Genomic DNA, 15746 nt, shown 5'->3' with positions numbered 1-15746 from the left:
TTAAATCAAACTAAATCCTTCAGATAGCTCATATCCTTTCTTGGACACTTTTATATCACTTATCAGATTTTGAATTCTAATTAGTAGCTGTGCACTACTAGAGATCTTGAAAGTACACAAACCAACAAAAGACCTCCTACAGATGCTAGTTATACAATTGATATTTTTATGAAAATGCTGTATAAGATTAGGGATGTTCCACTTCCAGCTTTAACAGTGTGGCTTGTATTGAACCAATTCTTTCTTTGAGAACAACTGATCTGTTGGATAATAATACAAAAAAATCAGCCATGTGAGAAAGATCACAATGCAACTCAAGTAGCTATAACTCGAGGGATCAAAATTCCATAGAGGAGGGAATAGTAGTAGAGTAGAAGTAATATTCTCTGTTACTTTTCCTTTTGAAGTATAAAGTGTACAGGGTAAGAAGAGACAGCAGCTAAACAGAGATTTTGAAAATCTCATGGAGCTAGAGACAAAAATTGAAGTTCTAGAAAACTGAGGCACCCAGGATTTAAGAAGCTATGAAAAAGGAACTGCAGAAGTGTAGGTTCAATATTCTCTTTATATTTTTCCCTCATTTATAGATTCCTAAACTGTGTAAGATACAAGTCCTAGAAGCAAAGCAGAAAACGGTAGTTAAGGATCTAAAATGCTAATCAGTTTTCTGTAGTCACACAGTGCTTAGTTCAGTACATTTCGATTAGGAGTGACTCTAGGGAAAGAGAATTAGTTGAAACCGCTGAAAATCCCCAGGTATAAGAGCAAACTGCAAAAGGCTAGCTTTCAAAAAAACTGAAACTATGCCTTAAATCATTTCAATCTCTGGCCAAAAAATAGGGTTAGGTGGGGGATGAAAGATATTAAATTATAGCTTTAAGTCAAAACTTATGAATTAATTACTTGAAATGTACATGGAATTGCTATTCCAATAAAATGATCAAATTAGATAAATGAAGCAATACTCACTATACATTATTTATTAAGACACATCTAAAATATAAAGACACTGAACTTCTATATTTATTGCAGCTTTATTCATAACAGCTAAAATATGGAAGCAGCCTGTGTCCATCAATAAATGAATAGATAAAAAAAGTTGAGATACACATAGATACATACATACAACAAAATATTAATATTAAGCATGAAACATTCTTATTGAGCATGAGAAAGAGGAAATCCTGCCATACTGCAACAATTTTGATGAATCTTGAGTGTATTATGCTAAGTGAAATAAGTCAGAGAGAAAGGCAAACACTATATGAAATCACTTATATGTGGAATCTAAAAAAGTAGTTACAACAAAAGGTACAACACAGAAAAAATTAGAAAGCCAAAAGCTGGATCTCTAATAAAAATAATGAACACCTATTGAAAGACTGATGAGAGAGTGGGGAGAGGGAGAGCGGAAGAGAAAACTGCCTAATTATCAACATCAGGAAGGAAAAAAAAATATTACAAGTCCTACAGACAATAAGATCACAAAATTTAGGAGTGAAATAATCCTGTGTTCAGCTTCTGTGTGATATGAGTCTTGGACCTCACTGACATTTATTAACAAGGCAATCTTGCTCTCACCTGCTTTGCCAGGAGAGTGAGGAATGCAGCAAGGTCTGCACCATTGCCATTGGTCTTCAGGCTTGTTTCTTTTTCAGCTAAAAAGCAAAGATAATTAATATTGTGGGAAAGATAGTTGGTCCTGTATCAGACTTGGTAAGGAGAAAAGGAATTTTTCCTATAGGTCATAAGAGAGCCTCCTAAGTCTCAAAGTGGGTGATTTATTAGAATATAAGAACAGCGGAGATAAATGAATTGCTTTTCTAGACTTACGCAGGATAAAACTGACTGAAAGAGATCTAAGACCAAAAGGACTTCTGAGTGTTTCATAGAAAAAAGAAAAAATTGTATGTTAGATATAAATTATAAGTAAATAAATAAATTTCCTATCTTTCTGGGTATTATGTGTGAAATCACCAATTCCTAAAAAGAGTTTCTCTGGAATAATGGTATTTAGATGCCCCCTTAGCATGTTTCTGTGTTTACGTGTGTGCATGTGTTTGCATACAAGAGAGTGTAATTGTAATTGTGTCCCGAAAGGCTAGGGATGTGTGATGAAGAGAGAATCTCTCTTAGTAAGATAAGTGAGAAAGCCCCAGGAACCATTCTATAAATGAAATTTATCAGCATTTTTCAAACTCAAGGACTCTGGCCTTCACACATCTTACCTATCCAGGCCTCTACTACATCAACCTTCCAGTTGAACTGCTGAAAGCTGTAATCATCTTCAAGTTGTAACTTCCAAGCAGCTATTGCCTTGGCCAGAGAAGGTGTCTTTTCATTCAGAGCCTCTATCTTAACAGAAATCTTCTCCTTGTGCTGATTTTCCTCCTGCAATGCCAAAGTTAAAGGAGGAGAGAGACCAAGGCCAGGAATGTGAATTCTTTAGTACTATTGAAAAGCTCTCATTTTTCTCATTCTAAATATATAAACTATTCTCCTGTAGGTCTAGTGAATTTATTCTATTATTCATCTATGTCTCAGAGGGTTATTTCCACCCCAGCATTTGGATGATCTTTTCATGTTTATCCATATAAATGTGATCTTCTTAGTGAAAACATCTAGTAGATATGAAGTCATCTCTATTTAGGGTTCTTTCTACAGCACTTAGATCATGGAGCTTTTGTAAAAACATGCATTTAAACAAAAGAGTGACTGTCAACTTACAAAGAGGTCTCCATGTAATTCTCTCTAGAAGCTTACAAAGAAATTTTTTTCACATTCTTACAATACTTTATAACCAAAGCAAGTCGTTTATATGTCCTCATAAATGCTATATTGTGCATAGGTTAAGAGTAAGAGTGTCAACAAATTTTTAAAGAAATCTTCAAGCCATACTTAAAAGAACTTGAAATAAGAATTTTCAGAGAAAAGCAATTAAATAGATAATTATTTCCTAATAACAGCAACAATAAGAACAAGAAGGCAGCTTAGAAGACATTATTAGAAGTCTATATATGATTTTAGCACTACTCATGAGTTTATACTGGGGCCAATCTCTTTTGAAAATGAAAATTTGACCTGGAAGCCCTGGAGCCCCTTACCTGACTCAGGATGCCTTCTCCTTGAGCACACACATTTTGCACTCGGGCCTCGTGGACAGCAAAGTCATTATCCAAAGCTTCATGCTTCTTTAGCAAGCTCTGCATAAATGAGATAGTGAGAAACAAAACATCTGGGCAACCTATCCCACCCACATTCTGACTCCCTTTAATGCCTTTCATCACCGATGATTCAACTAAATTGACAGAATGATGAGTGCCCACTTTTTCCTGCATAGCTCTACTAAATTCTTTTCCCCAAACTCCACACTTGCCAAAAAAGGGTAAACTCACCAGAAAAAGAGTCAAAGGCATATAAGTGACATTGTTTCTAACTTATCATGTGACCCTAAGGTTTTCTGGATTTTGGAATAAGAGTGTGGACCAAAATAAGGCACAGGACCTCTCCACATTGAAATGTATATAAATTTATGAAACACTGCATCTACCAGAAAAAATATCAAGTATCAAGAATGTTCTGTACTAAGAGCTGACCCGAATGTCTGCTTTCCTCACCAGGAGAAAAATATTAATTTTAAAGCTGAAAACTGACTACTTAAAAAAAGAGATTCATAATAAAGAGAAGACAATTGATCCATTCAGCCTATTTCTCACCTGAGTAGCAGCCAATGTATCTCCAGAATCCCCTCGGGCAATCATTGCTTTCTTTTCACTGATCCAAGTTTCCTCCTCCTCAGCATTCTCCATGAATTGCAAGTATTCTAGAGACTCTTCCAATTGAAGCCCTCTATAGCAGGGCAGTAAGCCCCAATAACGATAAGAGGAAACTAGTAAGCAGTGGAAGTAGAGCCAAATGGCACAATCTCACAAGGCAACCACTGTTGAACTGTGCCACAGAACAATCAAATATATGCCTACTGGTCAGCTGTGTTGATTTCATCTTAAAAGGGGAGACCCTTGCTCCAGAGGCTCAATTTTGTGGCTTCATCTACTCTTTAGGAATTTTTGTTGGGGGAAGGAAACAATGTCCAAACAAAAGTGCCAAGACTTTAGAGCTAGAGAATAACAATTAAGCAGAGTCTCTTTCTACTATGAGCACTGCCATTCTTTTTATACAATATAGGCATTGCAAAGTACTTTTATTCCCCAAGTAGAAATGTCTTTTTATTGCCAATGGACATGGAATAATAGGAAGATATTATTTTATTCAGCTATATGACTACTTGATTCAAAATAGCTCTATGGCTATAAGGGAGAAACAAACAAACAAACATTTCTTCATTTTTCCACTACTGAGTGTTGTACACAAAGTTAAAACTGGGGAGATAAACAAACAGACCTGTGGCAAATAACCTGGTATGAAGAATAACATATGTAGGGCAACAATGATAACAGTTGCAAGTAAGTACAAGAGTAGAGGTATATTTAGAACACAGAGACAGCAATCACTTCTGCCTGGTTAATGGTAGTAAGCTTCAGAGAAGACTTTGCATTTGAGCAGTGACTTAGAAGATAGGTAGAGATGGATAGTTGGGGAGATATATTTAGCAAGCATTTGGTATCCCAAACCCCAACACCAGCCAACAATTGCAAAATAGGAAGAGAACTGGGCTTCCATTCCTCAACTCACCGAGCCTTGGCCAACATTTTGAGCTTCTCCCAGTGTTGAACAAACTGAGCCAGCCGTTCTTGGATCTCCTCTCGCCCGACTGCAGCCTTGTCCCCCAGCCTCTCTGCCATAGCCAGCACATTCTAAAAAACACCCTCTCCATGTTGCATTACCCCACAATCTCTCTCAATTTAGACAGTCTCCTGGAAATGTATCTAGTTCTTCCTACCCTCCAGATCATTTCTAAACTTCATGGGACTTGGAATGGTCCTGAAAATCCTGGGAGAATGAAAAAAGCTGCAGCGAGATCTGCCATGCTAAACTTACCTAAGATTTTGGACAAATGCATTGGCATCTGTACAAGTTTACTCTCCATGATCTACCTTATGAATGATTCATGGTTACAGGGTGACCCAGCTGCCAAGTCAGACCCAGAATTGCTTTCTTTCCATATGACTCAGCTCAAGTGCTGCTTTTCCAGGTGTTCCAACCTGCATCTCAATTGTCAACAAGTGTGCTCTGGACTGTTAAAGTGCTTTTTCCAGAGAAGAGCATGGGTTCCTGCGCAGAATTCTTCTATTCACAGAATACAAAATGCGGAGGAGAAAAGAACACTTATGAACTCTGTGACTAACTCGATGTTACCTTGGCATGCCACCTTCACATTTTGTAGTATCATCCTATTTATCTATAACATGATGGGATTATTTATTAGATTAGATTATCTCTGTCTTTCCAGGTCTCATATTCTATTATTCCTACCTGGATCGCAGGTTCGTGTGCCATTAGCTCCCCGTCTAGACGTTTGTGTTTCTTCAATAAGTTCTGAACCCCCTGCAGATCCCTCCCATAGTCCTGGGAGCTCACCCGTACCAACTTCTCCCTACAAAACAAGAAAGAAAACAGAAAATTTAGAGTTTAGACATCTGAAGTCATCTTAGAACAATTTTCTAAGAGTGTGTGTAGCTGGGGTGAGGTAACACTCTGGTGTCAGTAATCACAAAGATAATTAGTGCCAAATGCTTTCAGCAAAACTTCTGATTTATGCTAATACAAATTAAAATAACATACTGATATGTACCAAATGCACAGCTGTAATAGCTTTCTCATTAGTCATTTGCATATCTATTTGTGTTATCTTCCCTTCTTTGCTCAAGAACATTTGCTAACATTTCTTTTTTCAAAAAGTAAAAATTATATATGTACACATAACCACAAACATACATATACATACATACATATATATATATATATATATATATATATATATATATATATATATATATATAGAGAGAGAGAGAGAGAGAGAGAGAGAGAGAGAGAGAGAGTGAGTTTCATGGCCTTTATTATTTTTGTCTATTAATATCAATAATGAACTTAGGTAGAATGGGTTATAAAGAACTGACTATAGCAGTCATGGCCGTTGAATCAGTTTTGAGCATGAAATTTTTGGACATTACCAGGAGCACAATAAAAGACTACATAGACAAGATTATATTATCTTACTATTCCTAAAAAGGTTTCTAAAATGTCCTGCTTATTGCCCTGTGCACAATGCTTTTTTCTAATTTTTTTTTTTTGATTCTTACTAGCAAGAATCAAAAGGTTTGCTGAAGAGAAACACAAGGCTGGTTAAATAGTAAATAAAGCAAATAATTTGATTTGCTAATATATTCAGAATTTTATTTTTTACAAACAAAGGTAATTAGTAATAAAACTATGGCAGGTAATGTGTAACATTCTCTATTCAATATACAGATCTGTGGCATATTAAATACAAGGATACAGAGAGAATAATAATGATCTCATTAGCTGGGTAAGTTGTAAATGCCCAGCTGTCTGATTCAGAATGAGCATTACACATTCCATGAACTATCTAAAACAAATATATATGGTCTCCTAATTTTGTTCCCATAATGTATGTAAACTGCTCCCTACTCTCTCCATTCTTGTCTTTCTCTTACTGAATACAATGAGGGAATTTGGGGAAAATAAAACCAATGCTAACTTCAGGCTAAGGCAGACATGATTAACAAGTAATACAAACTACAAGAAACATTATATATTTCATTTTAACATCAAATAGAAACATGTTTGGTGGATTATCTACTCTCTTAGATTGTCAGTGCAATGTGAGTTGGTAGTACATACTCTATCCAGGATTCTTCATCATCTAGGTCCTGGAAGAACTGGAACAAGGCATAAGCCTCTTTCAGTTTCTCATGGTGTGCAGCTGCTAAGTTCTGGACATCTAGGTAGCGCTTGTTGACATTATCCCTTTTCTCCACAATCTGGTCAGCATTGAAAGTCCCACTGGAGAGCAGATCAGTAGCCAACTCATTCAGGTCCCTGAGTGCATCCTAGAAAGCCCAGCATGCTCAGTGAACAAGTACAGTATAGGTATTAAGTAGACTTGCAACTTTAACCATTGCTGGTTCAGGTTCAAAGACTGGGTCAAAAGATTGTTTTTGAAGATAGTAAATTTTACATTATGTTCTTTTAATTCAGTTTGAATAAGGGCAAGATCCGAAGACAATATGGATAGCATGACTACATTACTCAAATTGCACATTTGGCCTTATGTGTTCTGTTCTTCATTCTGATGTTTCTCCCCTTTATTTGCTTCCTCTTCCCAACTAGAAAATAAGACGTTGGTGAGCAAGCACAGTATTGAATTTGATGCGGACTAATTTCTTAAAATATTTATCAAGAACTACCTTTATATTGGCTGCAGAACACACCCAACCTCTTCTGTATTTTCATTTAAACTCTGCCCCTTTGTGTAGTCAGAAGCAATATCATCGAGTCCTGAAATAACTAAATTTAGAAAGCCTTTGACTTCTTGTCCTTTCTGTGAGTATCTCTAACTCCAAATAAAACTGATAATGTAAAATTCTCCTGTATAAAATTAATACCTGCCAGCACTTTTATCACTGCTCCTAATACAAATCTTTGCTTGATATTAGAATGCTACTGGAATTCTCCAATGGATTTCTAGAGTGTATATGTAGTTCAACTCCACTGTATATGCCCCCATCCTAATTCTAGAAAATAAACTTGCATTTTCTTTCAAAGACCATATGAAATGTGCACCTTTGGATGACAGTGGGTTTATATGCATGCATCAGTTAAATAAACAAGATAATTTTTAGGATCCACTCCCTGGAGTCTTAGAATCAAGTTTAATGATCATTGGTTAACAGTGACTGCTGCAACCTCTCTGCAGCCCATGGATTTGAGCTAGTTATAAAGACTGCTGACTGAGAACACTACAGTGAATTTTGCAAGACTGTGTTCTTAAATGATCTCCTAATACAGAAGAGAGGTAAGTCAGAAATGTTTTTATTATGGGAATGGAAATTCCAGAAGAGTGAGATTCCAACACTACTTACCTCTCGGGCCAACATCTCAGTTTCCAATAGTTGATGCTTCTTGAGCAGGTTTCCTGCAGAAGCCAAGTCCCTGGCCTGATCTTTCATGGCCAGCAGTGTCTCTGCCTGAGAATAGAAGAATAAGCAATAAAGCTGCCAAATGAAAACTATTTTTAAGAACAAGATTAGGAACTGTATCTACAAACTTTTCCCAAGAAAAGTCAAGGAGATCATTCATGCATAAATCTGATTATCTGACAAGCATTTATTAGGCTTCTATTTCCCATCACTTCCAGGAGCAATTACCTCTGAGAGCCAGAACTCAAAATCCCGGATGCCTGTATTGAATCTCTGCTGGCGACTAGCCTCATTGAGCTTCTGTCCTTTGTCAATTGTTCTCTCAAGCAGGTAGTCCCAGTGTTTCTCCAGCTCTTCCAGTTGACCCTAACACAAAGAAATTGAGGGGTCATTATGGTCTTTAGAATCTGGGGTCCTGTAACAGCTAGAAAAGATAATGTAGGGAGGCTGTGGAAGTAGAGACTAGACAAAATTTTTCAGTACTTCTATTTAATCTGGGGAAAAAAACAAAAGATGTTGTTTGAAGAAAGGGTACTAAGATGATTACAGGGTCCAATGCCTACGTTCCAAAAGGCTCTTGGCAGTAGGGATAGAAAATATGAAATAATGAGGTGGGAAAAAAATGGCTTAGATGATAGTGGCTCTGTTCATCCCTCTGGCAATCAAGTCAAAATTGTGACAGCAACAAGGAGCAAACATAAAGGAAAATTCCCTGGGATCTAGATGAACAAGCCATACGACTAGGGAGAAATCTGAGAAATCACCCTGCAATGGCAGAAGGTAGGATGGGGCAAAGACATGAGGCTGCCCAGTCCTGAGTGCTGAGGGGGACAGAGGCCATAGCAGCAGCATCCAGAAGCTGAAGACACCTTTTAAAGGGGCTGTATCTGTGAGCTGACTTTCCCGGTGATGTACCTGCTCACTCTGAGCACCAGCACTGGTTTGCTATGCAGGGGGCACCAGGGACTTACATGAGGACATTGAGTTGTCAGAGTGAGGGCTGAGGCAAGGCTCGCTCTGTATAGAAGTTCCAGCAATATGCATTTTTTCTCTGTTGGGCCCTCCCCACTCCCAGTGCACAGACTTAAGTTGCCATAGCAGAGACCTCATCAAACTGGATAATAGAGGTCCCTCTGCCAAGAGGAATCCTTGAAATTCTGCCTCCCCCAGCTCGCAGCCCCACCCAAGCCACATCCAGTTGTGTCCTTGCTTATAAGGTGCCTCTTGCTGAGCAGCACCTAGACTCACACTGGTGGCAGCTGACCTCAGCTACTGGTGTGGCATTTTGAGACAACTATAAGTACAGCATCTGTGGATTGCTTGCTGAATCTTAACAGGTGATCTTGGAGGAGCACAGGCTGGGGCTAAACTTGGCATACAGCTGGACTCTTCTCAGGACTGTGCCACTAGACAACAACCACACAAAGCCAAACTAATAAGACTGAGAGTCTTAAAAGCTTTGCTCAGTACATTGAAACAGACACAGAAAGGCAGCCCAAATGGGAAGATAAAGAAGCAGAAACCATATGAGAGAACAGAATAGAGATCCAGAAATAATGGAGTTAAGCAATCTAACAGATGAAAAATTAAAAACACTAGTGATAAAGATGCTCAATGAACTTATGGGAAGTGTAGATGAATTCAGTGAGAACTTTAACAAAGAGATAAAAAACATAAAAATGGAAATGGAAAGTATAAAAGGGAATCAGTCAGAAATGAAGAACACATTATCTGAGATGTAAAGTACATAAAATGGAATAAACAGAGTGAATAAAGAAGAGGATCAAATGACCTTTATAGAGAATGGTGAAGCCAAAGACTCTCATTCAGAATGGCAAGAAAAAAGAAGCCAAGACTATAATAATAATTTAAGTAATCTATGGGACACTATTAAATGAAAAAAAAAATGTGTCATAGGAGTACTGGAAGGAAAACAAGATGTTGAAGAGCTATTTGAAGAAATAATGTTGGAAAACTTCCCTCACCTGGTGAAAGAAATAGACATACAACCCCAGGAATCTCAAAGAGTACCAAAAAAGATGAACCCAAAGAGGCCCGCACCAAGATACATCATAATTTAAATGCCGAAGGTTAAATATAAAGAGATAGTCTTAAAAGCAGCAAGAGAAAGGCAGTTAGTTAACTACAAGGGAGCATCCATAAGACTTGCAGCTGATTGCTCAAAAGAAACTATGCAGGACAGAAGAAGGTCCTGGCATAAAACATTCAACATGATGAAAACCCAGGATCTACAATCAAGAATATTTTATCTAGCAAAGTTATGATTTATAGTTGAAGGACAGACAAAAATAAGCTGAAGGAATTTATCAACACCAAGCCGATATTGAAAGAAATGTTGGAGGGACTTCTTTAAGAAAAAAGAACATGTATAAAAAACAGAAATAAAGAATGGTAGTAACTACATTCCTATCAACAAATACCTCAAATGAAAAAGAATTAAATGCTCTAACTCAAAGACTGGTTGAATGGATAAGAAAACAAGACCTTGACATCTGCTGCTTACAAGAGATTCACTTCAGATTAAAAGACACACACAGGCTGAAAGGAAGGGGATGAAAAAAGATATTGCCTTAATGGACCTAGAGAGTATTGCACTCAATGAAATGAGTTGTATAGAAAAAGACAAAAATCACATGATTTTATATGCATGTGGAACCTAAAGAGCAAAATCAACAACAACAAAAGTGGAAATAAATTCATAGATACAGAGAATATTTAGAAGGATACTAGATGGGAGGGGAGTTGAGGGAATGGCAAAAAACAGGCAAGGGGATTAAAAGATACAAATGGATAGTTGCAGAATAGACATGGAGATGTAGATTGTAAAATGGGGAAGATGGTTAATAATGTTGTAATAAATATGTAAGAGAGAAGAGCAGTACTAGATTTAGTGGGGTATAACTTTCCAAGTTATGTGGTTCTCTGATCACTATGCTATACAACTGAAACTGATATATTATTGTATGCCAACTATAACTGAAAAAAAAAACCAACTCATTGATTTGTACGATGTAAATACATGCAACTAATTGCCTATTATATTTCAATAAAGACAGAAAAATATAAAACAAACAGGATAGTGCTTAGGGATTAAATCTAAAGTTTTCTTAGAGTTCTAGGTATTAAGTGTGGTGGGATCCATAATATATGAGCATCACTGTTTTTCTCCTTCCTTGTGCAACAATAAGAGAGAAGACTATTAACCAGGAAGAAATTCCATATCCCTATACATGGAAACATTAAAAGAGTAAAATTTTACTCTTCATTTGACTTTGTAGGCCAGAACCTATGCTGAGCAGAATCCTTACCTTCATGGTCTCTTCATTGCCATCACATGCTCTCCGCTCAATCAGAGAATTCCCCAAGCTGATGACTCCTTCCATCTGATCAGCTCGGCTATAGACCTCATTTTCAAAGGCCTGGTGCTTCAGGTATTTCCTCTGAAGGTAAAGAAGAAACTAAGTTATCCTCTCATTTAGGGAAACAAGAAAATGTAACTTCTGTTCAAAAGGAAGTGTTAATATTTCTATCATAACCAAAGTGATGATGACTTCTGAAAGACCTGCTCCACAGACTTAGTAGACCCTGAGGGCAGCAGTAGTAGTCTCGGCAGTAAGGAAACATTCAGTATGGGAAGATGAACATTTATCCAGCAATCAGGGTATGCTGAAGTTTTCCAAGATGTTCTATTTTGAGCTTGCCTGAATGTTGGTGGGGTCTTTGTAGGACTCATCACAGGCTGTGGGCAGCATCTCATTAATCCATTCTTCCAGGTCCTCAAAGTCACGGTAGAATTGTTTTAGGTCAGCATAGTCTCCAAGTTTTGTCTGTTCAGCAATAAGTTGTGCTTTGAGAGCCTTCCATCTGGAGGAGGGGGTTAGATCACTCTGTGTCCTTTTTCCTTCTCCCAAGCTCTAATGACATATCCATGAATTTTCTCATTTTTCAACCCCCTTATATATTTATGTGTTATATATAACACAGTTATAAATTGTATTATTATATATTATATATGATTTATATATTTATGTTATATATAATGTAGTCTCATTATTTTTAGTTATAAAATAATGTGGTTAAGTCAGGTAATCTTTAATGTAACTTCCATGTCTTTCATTCTGTCAGTCTAGATCACAAAGTTTCTCAGTGTCTAGATAGTCTTAGGCATCTAGAAATGAGAAGTACTCAGAGTGTTATCCCAATGCTCAAGGCTAAAAGGTCAGTCACTTTGCTACATCTTCCTGTAGCTCACAAAACAATTGCTCAGGCCTGACCTGTCTAATATCCACTGGAGCCGAGCAGCAATATCTTCCTTGGCGTAGTGATCATCGGCAATGAGCTGCTCAGCAAAATGTTCTAGTTCAGTGATCTTCTTTTCCTAAAGAAAAAAAAAAGGAGCCCAGATGTCTGATATTAGGCAATCCCAGACTTTTTCCTAGAATAGAATAGAAATATCCTTTGTGGTCTCACAAAAGGAAACAAAATCAAAGCCAATGGGTAAATGCCTTAGAGAGAGGTGAATTTTAACTCAAAAAGAGGTGAAACATTAATAATGATACTGAGATGGACTACTTGTGTGGTACTGGGTTTCTTTCTTTGACACTTCCCATGGCCACTTTAGAGAATGAATCTTGCATTGGGTGGAATGTTGTAACAGACAGCATATAAAATCACTTCCAGTTCTAAAAGTCATGTTTTAAAAGGCTGGACTTAAAGTAAGAAAGTTCAATGCCACATATGAGTTGGGTTAGGCTAAACTGAGTGTCAAACTACTCTGCCCACTTAAGAGTTTCCTGTAAGAAGCAACTGGGAATTAAAATATGTTTAAATCATAAAACCACATACATATGTAGTATTTCTGTTATTATTACTAATAGTTATTTTTAGGACTCTTATATTAGTTGTTATTACCTGGGCAGTGACTGCTTTGTCCAAATCATCACGTTTCTTCCTCAAGGCCTCCAAACTGTCCAAGGAACCCTTATCATCCGACCTCAGGAAATTCTCACGTGCCATCATCCAGCTCTCAGCTTGATCAGAGTTCCCTTTGAACAGCTATGAGGAATGAAGTTAGAAGTATATTATATGCTAGTTCTCCCTTCTTTGCAGTATTGCTCTGCAGTTTCAGTTATCCGCAGTCAATCATGGTCAGAAAATACTATATAGAATTTCAGAAATAAACAATTCATAAGTTTTAAATTATGTGCTGTTCTGAGTAACATGAGGAAATCTCCCACCATCTTGCTCTTTTATGCCTGGAGAGTAAGCCCTCCCTTTGTCCAGCGTATTCATGCTATTATATGTTTCCCAACTCTTAGTCACTTAACTGTCTTGGTTATTAGATTGACTGTCACTGTATCAAAGTCTTGTGTTCAGGTAGCCCTTCTTTTACTTAATGATACCCCCAAAGGAGGTTTCTGATCAAGACGGTGGGATAGGTAAACACGACTACCTCAAAATTACAACTAAACTACAGAGCAACTATCATTGAGAATTGCCTCACATCTAGCCAAACAGAAGTCCTAAAGCTAAAGATGCACACACACACACACAAACACACACACACACACACACACACGCCATGTCAAGACTAGTAGGAGGGGTAGAGATGTGAAAAGGGCTGGTCCCACATCCACTTCTGGTTAAAAATTGGCTATGGAGGTCCACCCTGAGGAGCAAGAGTTTCCAGATCCACACCAGGCTTCCCATCCCAAGATTCCAGTGCCAGGGAAAAAGAAGTCCTCATAAATTCTGGCTATAAAAATGAGCAGAGATGTGGCTGAGTGAGATGGAAGGCTGAGGACATCGCAGACATTCCTCTTCAAGGGTTTGCATATGGACTTACTGCTGATGGACTTGCTTCCTCTGAGCTCCAGCTACAAAGTGATCTTCAGATGATTGGGCAGCAGCTCAAAAGGCACTAGGGATATACGGAGAAGAACTGAGTCTGGTTTCAGGGCAAGGGCTGGAGGGACAGCTTTTTCTCAGATAGAAGTACTGCTGGAAGCCATTGTTCCTCTGTTGAACCCTCTCTCACCCAGTCTGCACACCCAGTTCCCAGTATCCATCAAACTAGCTAATTCCATTCACTTTGCCCTGGTGATTCCCTGAGACTCCAACCCACCCAACTTGTGGGCCCACTCAAGCTACTTCCAGTGGGTTTTCCATAGGAACAGCCTGCTTTTGCTACAGACCTTGCTACAGACTTTGCTACAGACTTTCCTAAAATCTTTCAAATGTTCACAAACACCAAACAAACAGTATTTGGCTTTGGTGTGCCCCTTGCCTCTTGGTAAACAGTTCCAAATCTATCACTAGTGGCAGCTGGCTTCAGTTCACAGCTTAGCCTTGCCCAGGCACCTCCAGGGCCAGAACAGTTGGCAATCATCTGAAGATCACTTTGTAGCTCATACCAACTGCTCTCAGGCAGGGCACGGGCAATGGGTAAACTTGACCTACACCAGAGCCCCTCCCAAGAGGCCCCAGAACTAAAATACTTAGTGGCCAGGCACAGACCACACCAGAGCTACCTCCACAAACAACATACCAAAAGTACAAACGCGGCAAGTACCAGAGCTCTGCTAAAGTGAATTCTGCTCTGTAGGGTCAGTCCTTGAAAAACAGCTGCTCCACTGTAGTCATAGACAGTCCTCATAGCTAATCAGTTTCAGGGGCAGTCCCTCCCACTGATGTGGCAAGAGGAATCAAGGCTTAATTACATCAAGAGGCCATACACAACCTACACAAGGGACACACTTGTAGCATCCAGCTCAGGTGATCAGAAAAGACTGTGCCACTAAGCCCTACTAGACATCTAATATGTAGGCCATTCTACTGAGACTGGGTTAAATAGCAGCCCTAATAAATATATAGAAACAAACACAGGTAGGCAGCCAAAATGGGAAGACAGAGAAACATGTCCCAAATGAAAGAAAATGAGAAAACTTCAGAAAAAGAAATAAATAGAATGGAGACAAGCAATTTACCAGATGCAGAGTTCAAAACACAGGTTATAAGAATGTGCAATGATCTAAGTGAGAACTTCAACAAATAAAGGAAACATAAACATAGAGATAGAAAACATAAAAAAGAACCAGTCAGAAATGACAAATACAATAACTGAAATAAAGAATACATAGAGGGAATCAACAAATTAGATGAAGCAGAGGATTGAATCAGTGATTTGGAAGACAAGGTAGCAGAAAACACCCAATTAGAACAACAAAAAGAAAAAAAAGTCCAATCAAGTGAGGATAATTTAAGGAGTCTCTGGGACAATGTAAAGTACGCCAAGATTGGCATCTTAGGGGTACCAGAAGGAAAAGAGGGAGCCCAAGGAATTGAAAACCTATTTGAAGATGTAATGACAGAAAACTTGGTGAAGAAAATAGACCTGCAAGCCCAGAAAGCACAGAAAGTCCCAAGCAAGATAAACTTAAACAGGCCAACACCAAGACACATCATACTTAAAATGCCAAAGTTTAAAGACAGAGAGAATCTTAAAAGCAGCAAGAGCAAAACAGTTAATTACCTATAAAGGAACTTCTATAAAACTTTCAGCTGACTTCTCAACAGACACTGCAAGCCAGATGAGACTGGCATGAA

The 15746-nt window shown here is 38.1% G+C and overlaps 1 protein-coding gene across 1 annotated transcript in view; it reads right to left on the bottom strand.

Annotated features, from left to right (window-relative positions):
• Positions 1-15746, bottom strand: part of SPTA1 (spectrin alpha, erythrocytic 1) — an 80934-nt gene that overhangs the window by 11350 nt on the left and 53838 nt on the right. The window contains exons 29-41 of the mRNA XM_039850443.1: positions 13053-13196; positions 12416-12519; positions 11843-12005; positions 11450-11581; positions 8349-8486; positions 8064-8168; positions 6823-7031; positions 5434-5554; positions 4693-4814; positions 3717-3849; positions 3105-3203; positions 2229-2391; positions 1582-1658 (exon numbers count right to left, since the gene is read on the bottom strand). Coding sequence (XP_039706377.1) covers positions 1582-1658; positions 2229-2391; positions 3105-3203; positions 3717-3849; positions 4693-4814; positions 5434-5554; positions 6823-7031; positions 8064-8168; positions 8349-8486; positions 11450-11581; positions 11843-12005; positions 12416-12519; positions 13053-13196 — 1710 coding nt within the window. The remainder of the gene's footprint in view (positions 1-1581; positions 1659-2228; positions 2392-3104; positions 3204-3716; positions 3850-4692; positions 4815-5433; positions 5555-6822; positions 7032-8063; positions 8169-8348; positions 8487-11449; positions 11582-11842; positions 12006-12415; positions 12520-13052; positions 13197-15746) is intronic.

This window comes from Pteropus medius, unplaced genomic scaffold (assembly GCF_902729225.1).
Source record: "Pteropus medius unplaced genomic scaffold, Ma_sr-lr_union100, whole genome shotgun sequence".
In the NCBI taxonomy this organism is placed as follows: Eukaryota; Metazoa; Chordata; class Mammalia; order Chiroptera; family Pteropodidae; genus Pteropus; species Pteropus medius.
This window is presented reverse-complemented; position numbering and strand designations above follow the sequence as displayed.